This window comes from Macrobrachium rosenbergii, chromosome 7 (genome assembly GCF_040412425.1).
Source record: "Macrobrachium rosenbergii isolate ZJJX-2024 chromosome 7, ASM4041242v1, whole genome shotgun sequence".
NCBI lineage: Eukaryota > Metazoa > Arthropoda > Malacostraca > Decapoda > Palaemonidae > Macrobrachium > Macrobrachium rosenbergii.
The window spans coordinates 36,023,896-36,044,498 of NC_089747.1; the positions used below are offsets into that span (position 1 = coordinate 36,023,896).

At 40.8% G+C, this 20,603-nt stretch overlaps 1 protein-coding gene and 1 long non-coding RNA gene across 9 annotated transcripts in view; one reads left to right on the forward strand and one right to left on the reverse strand.

The window, feature by feature from the left end:
* LOC136840301 (GPN-loop GTPase 2) overlaps window positions 1–20,603 on the forward strand; it is a 185,331-nt gene that overhangs the window by 92,937 nt on the left and 71,791 nt on the right. For 5 of the 8 annotated variants that reach the window (XM_067106997.1, XM_067107000.1, XM_067106998.1 and 2 more), the window contains exon 6: window positions 20,130–20,335. In XM_067106997.1, the coding sequence (XP_066963098.1) occupies window positions 20,130–20,335 (206 nt within the window). The remainder of the gene's footprint in view (window positions 1–20,129; window positions 20,336–20,603) is intronic. The other 3 variants (XM_067107002.1, XM_067107003.1, XM_067107004.1) reach the window with 1 other exon arrangement.
* On the reverse strand, window positions 7,715–8,312 carry LOC136840303 (uncharacterized). Its single transcript, XR_010853576.1, has 4 exons — window positions 8,270–8,312; window positions 8,065–8,130; window positions 7,879–7,944; window positions 7,715–7,753 (listed from the first exon to the last, which is right to left on the reverse strand). It is a non-coding gene; the product is annotated as an uncharacterized lncRNA (long non-coding RNA).

Sequence of the window (20,603 nt, forward strand, 5' to 3'; positions counted from 1 at the left end):
TTATTTTTAGCTTTGTTGTCCCTGGCACTTTGGGTTCCTCCAAGCCCTTTTCAAATTAATGATACAATACAAACCCATTGATTCAAAAGGTCCAGAAGTCTGGTAGTTAAACATCATATATGTTCAGCAGATCTGTGGCTTGGGACTCCTTCCTTGCTCTACTTGACCAGGAAGAGACTAGGTGAGGCGAACTACCAGTCAGTTAACCCTTTAACGCCGAAGCCCTATTTACAAAAACGTCTCCCGTATGCCGGCGGCGTTCGGTGAGTTAGCGCCAAAGTGGAAAAAAGTTTTTTCAAAAAATCACAGCACGCTTAGTTTTTAAGATTAAGAGTTCATTTTGGCTCATTTTTTTGTCATTGCCTGAAGTTTAGTATGCAACCATCAAAAATGAAAAAATATCATTATCATATATAAATATTGGAATATATGACAGCGAAAAAAAAACTTGTATATAATTGTATACAAATCGCTGTAAGCAAAACAGTTAAAGCTAATGAGTTAATTTTTTTAGTTGTATTGTACACTAAATTGCGATGATTTTGGTATATAACAAATTTTAAAACGATCAAAGCAACACAGAGAAAATATTATCACAAAATGATGCATGACTTAAGTAACGAAAGGACGTAAAAATTTTTTTTTCAAAAATTCACCATAAATCGAAATATTGTGCTAGAGACTTCCCGTTTGTTGAAAAAATGAAGCTAATTGATTGAATATTACTAGACTGTAAGTGTTTTAGCTTACAATTGCAGTTTTCGACCATTTCGGTCGAGTTAAAGTTGACCAAAGGTCAAATTTTTTCTATTTATCATGATTTATATGGAAATATTTCAAAACTGATAAAAGCTACAACCATGAGTTATTTTTGTTGTATTGTACATGAAATTGCGCACATTTTCATATATAAAACTTTATGTAACGACTAATTTAAAGCGGTGCAAATATTACGACAACAAGACGAAAGAATTTCTGATATGTTCGGCCGAGTTACTGCGCAGATGTAAGGAAAATGTTTTTTTCAAAAATTCACCATAAATCGAAATATTGTGCTAGAGACTTCCAATTTATTGCAAAATGAAGTTAAACGATTGAATATTACTAGAATGTAAGCGTTTTAGCTTACAATTGCGTTTTTTGACCATTTCGGTCTAGTTAAAGTTGACCGAAGCTTGAAATTTTGGCAGTTATCGTGATTTATATGAAAATATTTCAAAACTGATGAAAGCTACAACCATGAGTTATTTTCTGTTGTATTCTACATGAAATTGCGCACATTTCCATATATAAAACTTTATGTAACGACTAATATAAAACAGTGCAAACATTACGACAACATGACGAAAGAATTTCTGGCGCGGACGTAAGGAAAATGTTGTTTTCAAAAATTCACCATAAATCGAAATATTATGCTAGAGACTTCCAATTTGTTGCAAAATGAAGGTAAATGATTGAATATTACTAGATCGTAAGAGTTTTAGCTTAAAATTGTGTTTTTTGACCATTTCGGTCGAGTCAAAGTTGACCGAAGGTTGAAATTTTGGCAGTTATCGTGGTTTATATGAAAATATTTCCAAACTGATAAAAGCTACAACCATGGGTTGTATTTTGCTGTATTGTACATGAAATTGCGCAGATTTTCATATATAAAACTTTATGTAACGGCTAATATAGAACAGTGCAAAAATTACGACAAAATGACGAAAGAATTTATGAAATTTTCGGCTGAGTTACCGCCCGTGTGTAAGAAAAAATTTTTTCAAAAATTCACCATAAATCGAAATATTGTGCTAGAAACTTCCAATTTGTTGCAAAAAGAAGGTACATGATTGAATATTACTAGAACGTAAGAGTTTTAGCTTACAATTGCGTTTTTCTACCATTTCAGTCGAGTCAAAGTTGACCGAAGGTTGAAATTTTTGTAGTCAACGTGCGCACGCCCACTCGGCACCCAACAGACAATTTTAGTCGACGTATGATACGTCCAATAGGCGTTTAAGGGTTAAGAGATTTACTCAGAATCCTCCCACCAGGCAGTAAATCTCCCATCTGTACAGACTGAAGGTTTGTATTTGTGTAGGAACAAATGACAAATTTTTAAAGTAATTTGTATTATTCCTAACTTACAAACCTGAAGGTCTTTACATATATAGCCCACCTCAAGCCACCCCTCATTCTGCTACATGGGCTGAAAGGTAAAGTGAGTGCATATTAGCTGGGTGGGCGGGACTCCCATCCCTACCGTCAGTAGCTAACTACCTAACCACCTTGCTTAAAAGTTAAACGGTGTTCCCAGCTCGTGCTGCAAGTAATTCCCATATGTAAAGACCTGGTTTGTATGTTAGGAAAAATACAAATTACTTTAAAAATTTGTCATATGAACACTACCACACAAAGAAAAGTACAGTAATATGGAACTAATAACAACAAATTTTGAAACGATATTATACTGTATATTACCAGTGATCTGGTTTTATGGCTCTTGTCTAGCGACGACAGTAACTGGATTTTCGGCGCCAATATGTGCTGATATCCACTTATTGGCGCCGATAACCAAAGATCAGCGCCGATACCCACCTAACAGAGGCTCCAGTCCCCATTTATTGGCACCGATAACCGCCAGTATTTGTTGATTTCCTGTTATCGGTGATTTCCAGTTATCGTCACACCGTTTGTAATGAAACCCCCACCAATAACTGGAGACTGCCTGTATAATAGAAAATTTAATATGGAAGAGTTGGAATATGCTCTCTTGAACAGCAGTAAATGTTCCTGGCAGTGACAATACAGTATTTGTATTAAGATGATCTGCCACTTAGCACCTTTGGCAAAGTCATCTTTTACAATTTTATAATCATTTATGGATTAGAAATTTATTTCTTGGTTAATGGCTAAAGCTATAATGATTCCTATTCCCAAACCTGGAAAGGATCCTGGTAATTTAATAATAACAGACCAATTTCTTTAACAAGTTGCTTATGCAAATTACTAGAAAAAATAGTAAATGTTCGTGATGTGGCACATACAAGAAAATAAAATTTTGACTCCCATTCAATTTTGGGTCACAGTGGAACAGATCTACAATAGATTCTCTATCTAACTTAGAAGACCACATACACAGAGGATTTGAACAAAAAAATTACTATAGATGTCTTTTTTGACATTGAAAAGGTATACGATACTACAGTACCTGTACATGGAGGTATGCGATATTAAAAATGTTACTGTACATAAAAACAGCATCCATGAACATTTACCTAGCTATGTCCAAAACTTTCTGACAGACCTCACTCTTCAGATGAGAACTGATGAAGTATGGTATTGTCAAATACATTTCCACTTGAAAATGGTGTTCCACAAGGAAGCATCCTCACATTGTTTACTGTAGCAGTAAATGATATCAGTAATAATCTACCTATGTGACTTAAAAGTAACCTGTATATGGATGATTTTGCCATACAGTATATTGTATATCTTGTATAAAACATGCAGAACGAATCATTAACAAAACTATAGTAAAAATAGATAAATGGGCCTCATCTGCAGATAAAATTTAAGCTGTCATGTTTTATAAAAATGTGGAAAAGTGAAGAAATAGATTGGCCAAACAGCAAAGTTTTTGGGATTAGTGTTTGATACATGAATTGGCAAGCCCACATAATATACATGAAATAAAAATGTAAAAGAACATGAAATCTAATTTAAAAACTATCAAACATTACTTGGGGAGCTGGTAGACTTACCCTTATTGTACTGTATAAAGCAACAGTGTTGTCTGTGTGTGATTATGGAAGCAAAATATTTGGCTCAGGTTGAATGCGGTGAACTACCACTGTCTCTTCATGTAGAGTTTATATCTGAAGAGTTTCCTGAGAATTCAGACAAGTGCTTCACCAACAAAAAAAATTAATTGAATTAAAAGATGTACATATCCATAAACAATCACTTACCACCTTTCCTTGTTAGAGCTAGAAGATTGTTTTTGAGTTACTGAATATAATTACTGTATACAATTACCTTCAATATTAAAATTACCCTCTCATTGGACTATGAATAAAATGAGAATTTGCATGTACTTAAAATATTTATCAAACAGTTACTCATGCCCTAGAACACCATAAACAACATATAATAGAACATATAATCCGAAAAGGTCCATATTATGCAATATATACAGAGATGGATCTAAATCAGAGTCTGGAGTTGGATATGCTGCAGTATCCCAAGACAGAACATATCAGTTCTCTACCTGATAATGCCTTAGTATTTACAGCTGAGTTGTGCGCAGTAGTATCAGCCTTAAAAACAAAGAAACCTCATGTAATAATTTTGTGATTTTTAGCAACTCTTAGAAGTGCCATAGATGCCATTCAAAGTTACAACCCAAAAAATAACATTGTGCAACAAATTAATTTATTATGTACTCCATAAGTTGTATGATAATGGGAAAAATATAGAAATATGTTAAGCCTGGCCCATGTAGGGATTAAGAGATTTGAAGAGGCTGATAAAGCAGCCAAAGAAGCAGCCCATATGACAAGATCAATTGTAAATACAGTATCCCTATTAATGATCATGGAACACACAAAAATAGGTAATATAAATTAATGGCAAAATGTATTGGATGAAGAACCTGAAAATAATAAGTTGAAGCAAATAAAACCTGGTGTTAGAAAATGGAGTTCATCATATACCAAAAAGAGAGACATTTGCAAGTAATTCTGACACATCCCCGAATAGACTCTACTCATCTGGCACATGGACATTTCATGAAAAGCCCACATGACCCTGTTCCTGAATGCTCAGAATGCAGTGATAACAACATTTAAACGTGTGTCATGTGAATGTCCAAAATATAACCAACAACGGTTATCAACTTCCGGAAATAGGTCGATTGGTGAAATTTTATCAGAATCTACAACATTTTCAGTTGTTCCAATTTTATTATTAATGAGGAACTGTAAATTAATTGGTAAATATAAAAAGTAATTTTTGAAAATGGAAAAGCCCATGGGGTATTTAGTAAATGAAAAAAAATCTGAATTTTAAAAATCTTAACTTATTCTGATTTTTATCACTACAGGCAGTCCCTGATTATTGGTGGGGGTTCCGTTCCTGATGGCGTGACAATAACCAAAAGTTGCCGCTAACCAGAAATCGATGAATATCGTTGCTTATTAGCGCCAATGAGTGCATATCGGCACCGATAAGCGGGGGATCGGCGCCTCTGTTAGGTGGGTATTGGCGTCGATCTTTGGTTATCAGCGCCGACAAGTGGATATTGGTGCATGTTGGCTTTGAAAATCCAGTTATCATTGCAGAAATTCCAGTTACTGTCGTCGCTAGACAAGCCCCTTAAAACCAGACCGCTGATAACCTGGAACTGCCTGTACTTATTTTCTTTTTTTTTTTATTGTGCAGATGGAAACATGAGTAAATGCATTTAATATATGCGTGTGTTCAACTTTAGGAGCTTATGCCTTTTTACATATTTTTAAGATTTCATTTTTCTTTCATCATTTAGTCCCAGTGCTTGGCATGTGGCCTAGACCTGGTACTCCATTTCATTTTAATCCTTCGGGCCAGCCCTGTGAGAGCCATTGGTTGGCTCAGTGGTTTGGATCATGTCAAGATTAGCAAACCAAACATCTCCATGTCAAGAACAGTGAACCCAATAATCCCCATGTAAAGAATGGCCAACCCTTTCCAGTCCGAACTCCAATTCCACGAGGGCTAGTACTAATCGCAGCAAAACATTGATTCATCTACACTGTTTCGCTGTGTTTAGTACTAGCCCCTGGGGGGTCAAATGTATTTCGCCTTGTTTAGTACTAGCCCGTGGGGGATCAGATGTTTAGTATCGAAGTGTTCATGTCTAGAACAGCGAACTCGATTACAGTACTCCCATGTAAAGAATAATGAACTCAATAATCTTTTTGTAAAGAATAGTGAACACTGCTGTGAGTGGGTTCACTAATCTTGACATGATCCAACTATTTTCATAATAATAAAAGGAGAATCTTCTTAAGTATGGGTTGGGAGAAGCGAGACATTTCAAGGAACACCATCTCCTACTGGCTGAAGAGTCAATTGTGAGGGCATACCAGTTGGACTGTAGTGGAGATCTGGGCCCAACCAGAGTCAGGGCTCGTGACATGAGAGGGATAGGATCGTCTGTGGCATTTAGGAAAAACCACTTGGTTGGTCAGGTCCTCTGGAATGGGGTCTGGAAGAGGCAGACAATATTCACCTCTTTCTATAATAACGATATAGCATACAGGCCCTTAGATACCTTCACCATTGGCCCGATAGTGGCGGTGCAGCAGGTCATATGATGATGTAAAGCCCTGTGAGAGCCCCTTTGAGTACCTGGTTCTTAAAGAATACTCCCACATGGTTAACTGAGAGAGATTGTTTTCCCACCTTCAGGCGAGGCTCCACACATACATGAAAGTATAGGTTTGTATATGTGTCGGAACAAATAACAAGTCAAAAAGAAGTACAGGCAGTCCCGGTTTACGACGGTGGTTCCGTTCTTGCGCCAAGGTCAGAAAATCGGAACGAAGTGGAACGATACGACGCCAGAAAATTGTATAAAAATTTGAAACAAAAGTTATGAAAGCCTTACTTTTAATCCTTTGGGTATACTGCATGTTGTTTCTTGATGTTTTACCTACATTTTGATGTGGTGTGTATCCAAAACTGGTGGTTCTGGAATGTAAAAATTTACAATTTACTACAAAGTACAGTAAATCCTGTATGCAGTAAAGTATAGAGTACTGTACATATACTGCACAAAAGTAAAATACAACATGTTATACAGTAACACAGGTGTACAGTACACTGTACTTTACTGTAATTTATACCAAAGAGTTTATAAAAGATAAAAAAAAAAGTGAATTCCTTACTTTTATTTTGGAAACCCCGTGCTTCTTAACCCTGGAAAAATGGTGTGGCCTCATGATTCAGGGGGATTCTGGAATGTAAAAATTTAGTATTAGTGTGCATATAATAATGTACAGTAGTCCTGCATGCAACAAAGTACAGTACTGTACTGTATAAATACAGAACAGTCAGTATTTTACAGTAGAATAATAAATATATAAAAATTATAAATAGTTAGGAATTCCTTACCTCATTTCAGTGATTGTCAAAGCTGTTACAACTGCAGGCTAGGTTGGGGAGATGGAGATTGTATGCGTGGGGAGCCTGCAATGATAAGGATAAAATTACTGCAGAGTTTGTACTGTATGTGTTACACTGTTCTGTATCAGTTCAGGTATTTCACAAACCTATGTTCAACAGTACAAAATAAAAATATGAATTCCTTACCTAATTTCAGTGATTTTTAGAAGATGGAGGCAAGGATGAGGGAGCTCTAGTAAAGGTGCTGGGCAGTCTGGAAAATTAGAATGAAGACGTTACTTTATATTTATCAATTGTACTGTACATATGACCATTTATAACATTAAAAACAGTGAAGAATTCAATACCTTGAGTGATTTGAAAGATGTAGGCTACATGAGGAAGGTTTTGTACAGTTCCAGTTGAGGTCAGGTTAAAGGTGCATGTCAGTCTGGAATGGTAATGTACATGATAAAGATTAGAATAAAGTACTTCTGTGGATTTCATAAACAGTACACTAATTTTATAAAATGTATAACAATTTATAAAACAGAAAGTGTTCTTACCAAATTCTAGTGGTTGGCTTGGGGGGGCTATGGTGTGGCATCTGCAGGTGCTTGGGAGTCTGCAATGAAAAAGATAGAAATGATACTGTACACAGCAGTACTGTACTGTACTGTATAAGTATAATAACACAATTTAAAACAATGTAGGCTAATAGAAATTTCTAAAAAGTGAAGAATTCCTTACCTGGTGGACATGAAATGGGTGCAGGTGCTACTGGTGCAGGTGAATTTGGAGTTGAGCAGGGGACACCTGTCATTTGTGGAGTGATAAAAGATAGAAATTACCACACAGGGTATGTATGCAATAAGCTACTGTACTGTATACAGTTTTATAAAGTGATTTGAAAGAAAAAAGTCATGAAATCCTTACCTGATGGGGCTGGAGAGGGGATAAGGTCAGCTGAGTTGGGCCGGGAGGAGGCTGTAACATGTGGATCTGGAATGATAATGATTATGTAAAGTTACAGCAAATACTAAAGCAATAGTGTACTGTACAGTGGGTGAAGTGCAGTACACTTTTTGTAACATTTATAAAAATTTATAAAACATTAAAAAAAACATTAAGAATTCCTTACCTGGTGAAGTTGGAGAGGAGACAGGAGGTCCCAGAACTTCAAAACCCTGAATTCTTCAGGGAGTCAGGACTGTCATCACTACCAAAGAGATCTGGAATGGCACATAATGAAATAAATTAGGTTATGCGATAGTAAATATAAAATTTGTACCATATGTACAGTACTGTATGTACAAATGATTTCATGCATGAAAATTATAAAAATTAAACACTTAGGAATTCCTTACCTGATAGAGCTGGAAAAGCTGCTGGGGAGGTTACTGCAGGTACAGGTTCAGGCTCAGGTTCTGATTCATAGCCAGGTAGAGGTTCTGGGGAATCTGGATTAGAGTCACTTCTGCAATGATACAAATGATAAAATTTATTGGGTTATGCTGTGTATCTACAGTATGTAAATATAAATTGCAGTAACATTTTTATAAATATTATTACAAGTTATAACAATTTATATTACAGCAGTTAATAAAAATAAAGTTGAGAAATCCTCACCTAGACTAGGAGTGGCAGGTGGTGCTGAAGACTTCTTCACGAAGAAAGAGTCTAGCCTAGACTGCACTTTCTTCTTCAGCTGCTTCTCCTTCAGCGCCCCCTGTAGCACGTAGTAAGATCCAGCATTCCTCTGCGAATCCTCTCAAACCTGGCAATGTTAGGGTCCTCACCCTCAAATGCTGCCAAACATTTCTCCAGGTGAGCAAAACCTCTGTCAAGCCCTTGATTGTTAATTCCTTGACCTTTGGTTGTGGTGCCTCTTCCTCCTCCTCGATCATCTGCTTCTCCAGCTCAATGAGGTCCTCCGATGACAATTCCTCTCCATGGGATGCCAGCAGCTCGGTGACATCCTCAGCTTCCAAGTCCAGTTTCAGCCTCTTGCTTAGCCCAGCAATTTTCCTTGTCACAGCCTCAACATCTTCTGCCTGCTCAAACCCCCTTAAAACTATTCACAACCTGCGGACACAGTTTCTTCCATGCACCATTCAGAGTCGACACCTGTACTTCGTCCCAAGCACGTCGATGTTCACACAGCATCTGCAATGTTGTAGCCCTTCCAAGAATCTTTCAGAGTCAACTCCTTGTTACCTTCAACGGCCTGTAAAGCAGCTGCGTATTGGCCTCCTCAGGTAGTATGCCTTGAAGTTAGCAATGACTCCCTGGTCCATCGGCTGTATGAGGGATGTAGTATTTGGTGGTAGATACACCACCTTCACATTAGGTTCATATTACTAAGATTAGCCGGGTGACCAGGGGCATTGTCTAAGACAAGCAGGACCTTAAAAGGCAGACCCTTCGAGGCACAATACCTTTCCACTGCGGGCACAAAGTGGTCATTGAACCAGTCCTCAAGACCATCAAGGTAACCCAAGCTTTCTTGTTGGACTTCCAAATGACAGGGAGTTGACTCTTGAAAATGCCCTTAAAAGCCCTGGGATTTTCTGCCAAGTACACTAGCAAGGGCTTAAGCTTCAAATCGCCACTAGCATTTGCCCCAAAGAGTAAAGTCAGCCTCTCCTTACCAGCTTTATGGCCTGGTGCTGACCTCTCCTCCTTGGAAATGTATGTACGATTTGGCATTCTTTTTCCAAAATAACCCTGTCTCATCTACATTAAATACCTGGTCAGCAGTGTAACCACCTTCCCCTAATTATCTCAGCCAAACCACTAGGGAAACTTTCTGCTGCTACGTCATCAGCGCTAGCAGCTTCACCTTGCAACTTCACATTGTGCAAATTTGCACGAGCCTTGAAGCGGTTAAACCAACCCTACTGGCGGAAAATTCTTCACTAGCACTGCCTTCCCCCATTTTTCTTCACCACTGCCGCATGCAGCTCCCTAGCCTTCTCTTGAATCACACTCAGGCTCACTGGAACACGCCGTTGGTTCTGGTCTTCCAGCCAGATCAACAATAACTCTCCATCTCCACTACGTTCTGGCTACGTTGCTTCACGTTAATCACTGTTGCCTTCATTGGTGCAGCGTCTTGCACGTTTCAGAATACGCTGCTTGTCCTTCACTATGGTAACAACCGCTGCCGTTCTGCTAAGGCCCAAGGCACGCCTATCTCAGTGTTACTTTCACCCTTCTCCGAACGCTTGATTACGTCGTACTTGACTTCCATGGTGATGCTCTTCCTCGGCTTCTGGATGCACTAGCATCAGATGATGAACTCTGCCGTTTTGGAGCCATAGTGAAGGCACAATTCACGAAAAACTGCAGCTAAAGAAAAGCAACAATGAGGCAACGTACCTAACTCTGCGGAGGCAAACACGTGAGTGAGGAAAGGGTTGTTTGGTATTGTTACGCCGCCCGCGTGATCGACCCAGGAAGGTCGCTGTCCGTCAACTACAGTACCAATGCAGTTACATACAGAGCGCAGCTACGCTCACGAAACTAGTTCCGCTTTACAAAGCAGCGTAAAAGCGCCGAAAAACGTCATAACCTTGCAATGTATTTTAATAATTGTAACCAGAAACTGATTTTTGATGATTACTGTTAAACCAGAAACGGATTTTTTTATAAATATACGTAATTGAAAAGCGTCGAAACAGGCTGCGTCAGAACGGGCTGCGTCGTGAAACTTGAAACAAAACGTCGTAAGCCGGCCTGGATTTTTAATGAATATATCTGAAAAACGTCAGAACTCGAACGTTGTAAGCCGGAACCGTCGTAAGCCGGGGACCGCCTGTATGTATTTATTCCGACACAAACACAAACCTTTGGTCTTTTCATAGGAGTCGGCTTGCGAACGTGAGCTGGAATGGCTGTTTAACTTTAAGACAAGGTTGTTAACTACCAACAGCAGAGGGAAGACCCCCCAGTTGTAGATCTGCACTCCACTTTGCTTTTGGCTGCCATTGTGCCAAGGTATCTCTGCACTTCTCTGCTTGAGTGCCATTTGCTTTCTGTTTATGTTTTTTCATTTTTTTAAAAATATTTTTATGATTGTTGTTTGTTGTTATATGTAGTACATACAAACACCTCAATCACTTTAGCACTTTTTGGAGAGGAAACTGCAGGGTTTAGGCTCTGTCCAGGGAAGGACATGCCATGCATTCGGTTTCTCTCCACTGTTGAGGTTGATCCTCACTCATTATTGTGTGTCACACCGTGACATGAGTGTAACAAAACAACTAACCAGACTTCTATTTCAGGTGTTGTGGAGGCCAAGTGCCTTAGAAAGTTGTGTGTCTCTAGGCCTCTCGGGGGAGCTGGGTGTCTTTGAACTTACTGATCACTCAAAGGCTATGAGGGGCCTGCCTGTATCTGCTCTGACCGTTACTGTGATGACTTGGTGGCCATAATGTCTGCTAGCTTTAGGACTGCTCCTACTTCCTTGGTGATGCCACATGCAGGATTGGACACGTTCCCAGATGCTGGGAACATCACCAAGAGGAGGAGGTCGTCATAGTCATCTTTGCTGTCATCTTTCTCATCAAGTGCTGTCACATCCTTCCCTTCTTCCAAAGGTAGCTACTGGAAAAAGAGGAAGGTTACCTCGTCCTCCAGCGGGAATTCTTGTAGAGCTTCCAGCAGTTAGCCCTCATTTTGCAGAGAGGGATGACAGACTCTCACTAGTTTGAGTACTGCTGCCCCCATTGCCTAGCTCATGGGTACAACTCTTCTGGTGTTTATTGGAACCCTGGCTTTCCAGTACCAGCCCCGGTAGCCCATCTACCCGGGCCATCAGTACCAGGCCTGGTATCTCGCTAGCAGTAACGCAGCACTGCTGCTCCCGTTGCCAAGTGCACATGTGCAATCACTATCTGAGGTTCTTTGGACCCCCAGTGTACTGGCACCAGCCCCAGTAAGCAGCCTCCCTGGGCTATCGGAACCAGCCCCAGTCTCTTGCTAGTGGTACTGTGAGTACCGCTGCTCCCAGTGCCAGGCACATGGGTGCAACTTCTACCTGGGATTCTTCAGACCCTGGGGTACCGGTGCTGGCCCTGGTGGCCTGCCTGCCTGCCCACTGCACTGGTACCAGCCCCAGTAGTCAGTCTACCAGGGTCAGCAAGGGTCCCTGGTCTACAGACCTGGTTCCAGCTGCCAGCACAGCCCAGCGAGAGGTGAGCAGAGAGCATGCAGGTGCTTCCTCACCCCCCTCCCACTCTTCATGAAAGTGGCCCAGGAGTCCCAAGACAGTGGCCAAGTCTGACTGGCCCTTTCACTTGGGCAAGGCAAGAGAAGGTCCCCTACTCAATCTTCTCATGTAGAAGCCTTGGCTTCTGAGAAGATTGGAGCACACTTGTGGGACAGGCCCACTCACGTGAACATGAGTGGGACCATTCTTCTCAAACTGTGTGAATGTCATCACTGCAGGCTGATAACCACCCATAGTCTCTCTTACCTGCCGGGACTTCGATCTTTGACATGTTTGGCAAGGGTGCTCATGATCCCTCACTTGTCCCCTCCTCTTCCTTGGAGTTTTTTCTGGGAGATGAGAGCTGGAGTGGTTCAGGGGTCGGGACCGGGACTATTCTCACTCCCATCCCAGCCCACTACACAGAGGCCTACATACCAGGTCTGATCCTTGGATGGGACAGAACAAATGTCTGAATGATCAAGAGGTCGCCAGGAGGCTCTGGTGAGTGTTCTTTTCCTACGGAGGGATTGACTCGGGAGGACCGGCTGTGGAGAGATCTGAGGATTCTATGCCCAGGACAAGGACAATTTCTAGTTGCAAGGCTTTTTGTGAAGAGCATTAGAATGATGCATTAATTTTATGAATTTGAGGAAGAGACATTAAGTTTTCTTGCATCATGCTTCTGCCATTGTGTCTTCCTGGGAACCCCAAAACCCCAGAGTTTTGATCAACCTGTCATGGTATAGGCTTGCTGATGAGGTTTTGGTCCAGGTGAATTCTCTTTGTTCCGGGCAAGAGAATTCTCCCTGGTCCAGCCACTCATGCAAGGCACTGCCTCCTCCTCTAGCTCACCAGAGGGAATATCATGTTCTCTCAGAGACGTCAGTGCCGCTTAAGTAGGTTGACCTGGAGCTGACTTGTATATGTCCCAGCCTGTCATTAGTGCATCTCTGTGCTGAGGGAACCTCCCTCTCATTGGCAGAGGCATCAGCACTGGAATTGACTGCCATGGCAGCATTCCAGTTAGTCTTGTGCAATCTTTTGATTCTGTCATTGGCCAAGATCACTTCTTAAAGCTCCCTTACACCCAAGGAGAGTGCAGCCTTCAAGAAACTGTTACTGTTGGAGGTAGTTATTGTCTACCTCCTCCACCAGACAACAAACCTGTGTGGAGCAAGGCGCTGTGCTGTCTCAAACTTCTAGGTTTGTTGGTTCTGGATTGGCTTTGACTCCAGGAACAGACTGATTCTGGGATCCTCCCTACCTCTTTGCTAGAGGGAGAGGGGAAGACTGGAGTGGACAAGCTTCAGGGGAACAAACTTGTTCACCAGGCAGTGGCTAAGACCTTCAGGTCTTTGCGTGGAACTGCAAGGCAACCCTTGGGTCAGACTGGCCCTTTCTCTTCAGTTAGAGAAAGTCCCAGGCATCCTTGGCCCTTCGTAGAGGTACCCATTCTTCCTCTACCCCAGTAGGGTAAGGTGCACAGCTGTTCCCCTTTCAACCCTCCTATTTCAGGGAAGGGACAAGGAAAGAAGTAGGATGGAAAATGCTGAAGGGTGATGTTTCTCCCTGCTTGCTGCTGAATGGGGCTGGGTGCCTGTCAAGCATGTTGGGCAACTTCAGCAATGTGGGCCGGAGGCCTTGGTAGTGGATCCCCATCAGGTAGGGTACTGACTACCCTTTGAGTCTTTGTCACCCCTCACCCTTGATGCAGCTTGGCTCCAACTGTTCATTCCTGGCTCACAGTAGGAACTCTCCCTGTGGGAAAAGGTGAATGAGATGCTTTGGAAGGCACTGTGGAAGTCTTCTACCTCACTCTGCGCTGAACCAGTTCGTTCATTAGATGCGGTCTTAGATGGAAATGGTCCACTTGGTTTTCGATTCCATCAGAGAAGGTGACTTCATGCTTTCTGTGGATTTGAGGGATATGTATTTTCATTGGTCCTCCTGCAAGCACCTCTGCTTTGCCCTTGAAGGGGATGGTGTTCTAGTTCAAGGCTCTATGGTTTCAGACTCTCATCCACTCCCCAAGTGTTCACTTGGATGTTCACTTAGATCTTGGCTCGAGCTTGTTCGCATGAGTATGTCTTTGGGAGTACCTGAGCGATTGGCTGATCTTAGCCAATTCGTTGTTGCAGTTGCTAGGACAAGTCAGCCCCTTGAGTTTTTGTCATCGCCTGAGAGTAGTGATCAACTTCGGGAAGGCAGATTTCACGCTGAAGCAGAGGGTAAAGTAGCTGGGCATGCTGATATACATGGCAGCAGCGAGTGTATTCCCTTCGGACTCTGGTACTGGCAGGTCCAGAGAGGCAGCCAGAAGTTCCTGTCTTGACAGGAACAACCTGCGTAGCAGTGGCATGTCGTTCTGTGTCCCTTGTCTTCATGGGAGAAGATGGGCTCTTGGGAGGCCATCACCTCCACTCCCTTTAGTGGAGTATGAAGGAGGATTGGTCTCCAGCAAGGGACCCTCCTAACTCACCTGTTCCTCTGTGGGAGGAAGTGAGAAGAGACCTAGCTTGGTAGTTAGACGACATGAGCCTTTTTTTTTAGGGATGCCGTTAGGCACTCCTCCCGAGGTGCTTCTGTTTTTTGGACGCATCTACTAGGGATGGGGTAGACACGTAGAATTGTTGGTTTCAGTACCAGAATGACAGACACCTCCACATTAATGTCATAGAACTCAAGCAGCCTTTTTAGGCCAGTAAAAGATTCGGGACCAAGTGGTAGGTCACTCCATGGTGTTGACGAGCAACATCACTACGTTAGTGGCATATGTCAACAAGCTGGGGGGACTGGTGTCCTTCCAGCTACACAGGTTGGCGGTGCAGGTGCACGAGTGGGCAGTAGCACACTAGGTGGAGCTGTCAGCCAGGTATATTCCGGGGTCTTTGAATGTGGTGGCAGACAAGCTCATCTCCAGAGCCTGGTGATAGGGACGGAGAGACTTGTCGAGTTATATAGGGAGTCCCATCCATGATCTCTTTGTAACCCGGTACAACAGAAGGTCACTGCTGTTCTGCTCAGTTGTGCTGGACTGTGGGTTGCAATGGAGGACACTTTCCAGCACCAAGGGGACATTTTAGAGGCTTACAACTTCCTTCCATGCTGAATGGTTCCCGGACCTGCATGCTCTGTTCTGAGGTCCTGAGAGAGATTCCCCCATGGCTCAACCTTCTGTGCCAGCTGCACATCGAGTGGTATCACGAGGCGGTGAAAGTGCTGGCACTTCACACTTGGAGAGTGTCCAGCATCTCTTGCAATCGAGAGGGTTGTTTCTCACGCATGGGGAAGGGGATGTCTAGATACTAGCAGAATCATCAGTTGCTGTGTACCAAGGGAAGTGGGCCGTCTTCTGTAGTTGGTGTTGTTGACAAGGTATCTCACCAGTCAGAACTTCTCTTCAGCAGGTAGTGGACCTTCTCGCCTTTTGTCGCCAAGAGAAGCTTCTCTCCATTTTGGCTATTAAGGGCTATAGAGCTGCCCTTGGCCAAGTCCATCTGTTAAAGGGAATGGATCTCTCATGAGAGATCTTTATGTTTCTAAGAAGTTTCGAACAGTCTTGCCCAACCAGGAATCTCAGGCCCCTGAGTATGCCGTACGAGCCACTGAGGGAGTCATCAGATGGAGATCTGACTCTAAGACCTTTTTCCTTGCTTGCCCTGGTCTTCGATGCTAAGCACTCAAGGGGAGAGGGATATGTTATGCTCGAGTTTGTCACGGAATTTGTGGCTAAGACTCAGAATCCGTCGGTCCCAGATGCCAGATTCAAGTCCTTTTTCGATCCCCTCCAGAAAGGACTTTGTAGATGTGATTGAAACAATACTCTACTTTGTCCAATTAGAGTGCTGTGTTACTACCTCAAGAGAGCTCGGCTTCTCAGGCCTGAGTGTCGACGCCTCTTTGTAGTTCCAACTTTGCCAAGGAAGAGGTGTCCAAGAGCACAGCCTCTTTTGGGCTTTGTGAAACAGCAATGGGCTACTTTTTGTCTGACGAGATTCAGTCCAGGTGAGAGATCACAAAGTTAGGGACATCACCCCATCCTTTGCATTCCAGAAGAACCTGTAATACGGGCAGGTATGTGGTTGCACCAGTCCACATTTACCTTGTGATATCTTTGGGATGTTGCCCACAAATCCCTGGACACATTTTTTCCGTGGATCTTGAGGTGGCTGGTCAACGAGTTGAGTGGCTCATCTGGCTTCCCTAGGGGACAAATGCGTCTCGTCTAAGGTGTTTGGTAAGCGAGAGAGAATGTGTGTGAGTGACAGGTCTCCTCCTTTTTGTCTTTTACTCATCTTTCTCTTAGCACAGAGAGGCAGGTAGTAAGCTGTCATGGAGGCATCTTGTCGTAGATGGATTGGATGCATATCCCCTCTTTAGACAAGGGGAAAGATTCATGGCTTTACCTATTCGCAGATTTTTCTGTGGAACTTATCTCCAAATTATTCGTGGGATTTTCTGCATAACGTATATAAATTATTTGTGAAAAATTTTGTAATTAGCAGACTCTTTCGTCGGGAAATATTCACTAATTAGCGTATTTTGATGTTATTTTTGTGATTGAATACATTTTTTAATAATAAAAAAATTATTTACTAATTTTCAAATATTATTAAGATTAACAATAATAATAATAATAATAATAATACTGTGAAATTAAATAATACGTAACTCAAAGAGAGAGAGAAACTGGTTTTTTCCCTCCATTCAGGACGGACCTAACCTCATTAAAAGCGAAGATAGATGCTGAGAATTGATACTGTTGAAATATTGAAATTATATTAAAGTACTATTGAAATTATAATAAAATGTTATATAAGTGTTTCAGGATGATAGTATAAGCATTTTTAGAGGGTACATTTTATGATAAAATAATGATTTATGGTACGTACTAATTTTCAAATATTAAATAAAATAATAATTCTCTCTCTCTCTCTCTCTCTCTCTCTCTCTCATCTAGATGAGAGAATTTTTCCGACATGTCATATGTGCGTATGTTACTTTTGTATGATAAATAAATGGTTTACCTATTAAGTACTAATTTTCAAATATTAAGATTAAATAATAATAATAATATAAAATTTTCCATACATTTGTGTAGTAAATTTTTTAACATTTTAAACAAACAAACAGTGATTCCCAGTCCTTTTATGCCGACTTGAGAAGGAGGGGGAGGGTAAATGTCAATATACTTGACAGTTTGACATATTGGCTGGAGGGGAAAGGGAGTGTTGCCCTCAGAAGCTCAAAGATTTCAATCTTTTGATATCGAAAGCATTATTCTCCTCTCTCTCTCTCTCTCTCTCTCTCTCTCAGGAAAAGATACGGTTTGTGTGTGTGTTCATATTGTTTTAAAAATTTGTAGTAAAGGTATTACATCTTTGGTCGACAAAAAACAAACATACAAATTTTGTTGTTGCCAGAGAGATTAAAGAGATAAACCCTCTCTCTCTCTCTCTCTCTCTCTCTCTCTCTCTCTCTCTCTCTCTCTCTCTCTCTCTCTCTCCTTGCCTTGAATATAAGTCAAGTGGTAACTCTCTTTCTCTCTGCTTTGGCTGGAAGGCTTAGAAGTACATATGTATATATTTTTAAGGGTACTAATGTTTAAGATGACTTTGAAATTATATTAATAATATAATTTCAAAGATTAATACAGTAATAAGATAACAGTTTAAGGTATATTTGATGTAGGATGATACTTTAAGTATACATTTGGTATTTAAACTTTCAAAATAGGAAGTTATAAGTGTTTATAGAGGGGGGGGGCAAGTATTTGCGGATTTTAACTATTCGCGAGGGAATCTGAAATGCATCCCCTGAGAATACGGGGTTTTTACTGTACATGTGAACATAATATAAGCTAGCTCTCTCTCTCTCTCTCTCTCTCTCTCTCTCTCTCTCTCTCTCTCTCTCTCTCTCTCTCTCTCTCTCTCTCTCTCTCAATAAGTCATGAATAATTTCACTTTTGATAATTATTGCAAGGCAACCCTCATATCTCTCTCTCTCTCTCTCTCTCTCTCTCTCTCTCTCTCTCTCTCTCTCTCTCTCTCTCTCTCTCTCTCTCTCTCTCTCTGCACTTTATGTACCCTTTAATGAAATATGAATTACTGTACAGTATCATTAAAAATATGAAACAAGCTCCAGGAAGTTCGCAAAGCCGTCATACATATGTATGTCTTAGTTTTTTTTTTTTGACGACATGCTATTGGCTGGAGGAGTTGGAAGTAGACAATCACAGAGCTTGTAGCAAACCCCTGCCTCTCTCTCTCTCTCTCTCTCTCTCTCTCTCTCTCTCTCTCTCTCTCTCTCTCTCTCTCTCAACATGCTATTGGCTGGGACGGTTGGAAATAGCCAATCACAAAGCTTGTAGCTCAGATGCTTTGTGTATGGGATTCAGAAGAAGGGTGAGTTGTATTACTCTCTCTCTCTCTCTCTCTCTCTCTCTCTCTCTCTCTCTCTCTCTCTCTCTCTCTCTCTCTCTGAGATAAGAGAGAGAGAGATTTTGTATGCATATGTAACATGTATGTTTATTTGTTTTGTATAATTGTATAGATAAATGTGATGTTACTTTGTCATTCATTATTTCAAATTTTCCATGCTATAATTAGAACTTTTTACATTGAATAACTAGGAAAATGTAGTAAAATTTAGTAAATTAGGTAATATTTCAGCATATTTCTGTGGAATTCCCAATCTTTTTCTTGTAGATAAGCGGGAGGGGTGTAGCCGTAACTGTCAATCATTTTGACATATTGACATGAAGGGTCTGGGCAAATAGTCTCTCTCTCTCTCTCTCTCTCTCTCTCTCTCTCTCTCTCTCTCTCTCTCTCTCTAAGACAGAAAATGGCTGTGCCTGAATATAGGGGTAACTTGATTAGTTTTCATACGTAGCTGTAAGCCATATACTGTAGTTTTATGGGCAGTGTTGTAAGATGACTTTAAAATGGTATTAAAGTGTTTTAGGGCGTTAGTTTAAGGTTTTGTTGTCTGAACTATAAAAATAGGCAGTTATAAGTGTTTTAGCGGGCGTATTTGGTGTTTGAATTATTAAAATAGGCAGTTATCAGGATTTTTAGTGGGGGTTGTCAAGTATTCGCGGATTTTAGCTGTTTCGATGGTGGTCGTGGTCCCTATTCCTTGTGAATACCGGGCCAAAAGACAAAGTGGAATGCAGACCAACGAACGGGCAGGGCTTCCTCCTACCTTCGGTAGTTAACGACCTTGTCTGAAAGTTAAATGGCCATTTCAGCCTATGTTCACAAGCTAACTCCTATGTAAAGACATTCAGTTTGTATTTTAGGAAAATTACAAAGAAAAAATTTTGCTCTTTTTCCTAACATGCAAACCCCTGCTTTCAGATAAGTAAATTTACCCTTCTTGTACTGCCCCACATATGCACTTTTGTCCTTTCACTCCTGCTAGGAGTCAGAATGTAGCTGCTTATAGGCTGACTCGCACAATGGATGAGGGTAGGTCAATCCAGATCACATGTGACCCAGGTATAGCATTAAAACTTTGTTCTCAAGAGACTATTCAATAACAGCTGAAGTGCAGCCAGCGTAAACATTCCACATGTGGAAGCGTAGGTTTATGTTAGAAAAAATATAAATTTCTCTTTTAATTTGTTGTGTTTATAGTATGAGTTTGATAACATTTTTATTTGAAATTTCTAAATTTTGTATAATATTCATTTGCAGTAATGTCTGTTTTACAACTGACACTAGATTAAAAGTAACACTGGATTTATTTTTCATTTGTATACAGTATTGTGTATTTTTTGTACTAGACCCAGCCAATGACGCTTTGCCGTACGAAGCCACAATTGACATCAATGAGTTGATCCAGGTCAGTGAAGTGATGGAATCCAACAAAATAGGGCCAAATGGAGCACTTGTATTTTGCATGGAGTTTCTTGAAAAAAACTTAGAATGGCTTATATCAAAACTTAAAGCTCTTCCAGGCCACTACTTCATATTTGATTTTCCCGGCCAGGTATAGTGAAATGTAATTATTGTAAATGTAAGCACAAACTGTTACATATTACTGTTTTTGGTCAACCTGCATGTGTAAAAAGAATTCATAGAACAGAGGTACTATAGTTTGTTCTTATTAGTAGGTGTATTTTGTTTCTTATTGATTAATTTGTTGAAATTTTTAGTGAGTTCAAAGATCTAAACATTGGAAGTGCCATATGTATTCATTGAGTTTTTTATATAAAATATAACTACTTGATGTAACCACTTAGGTTTATTTTTTTGTG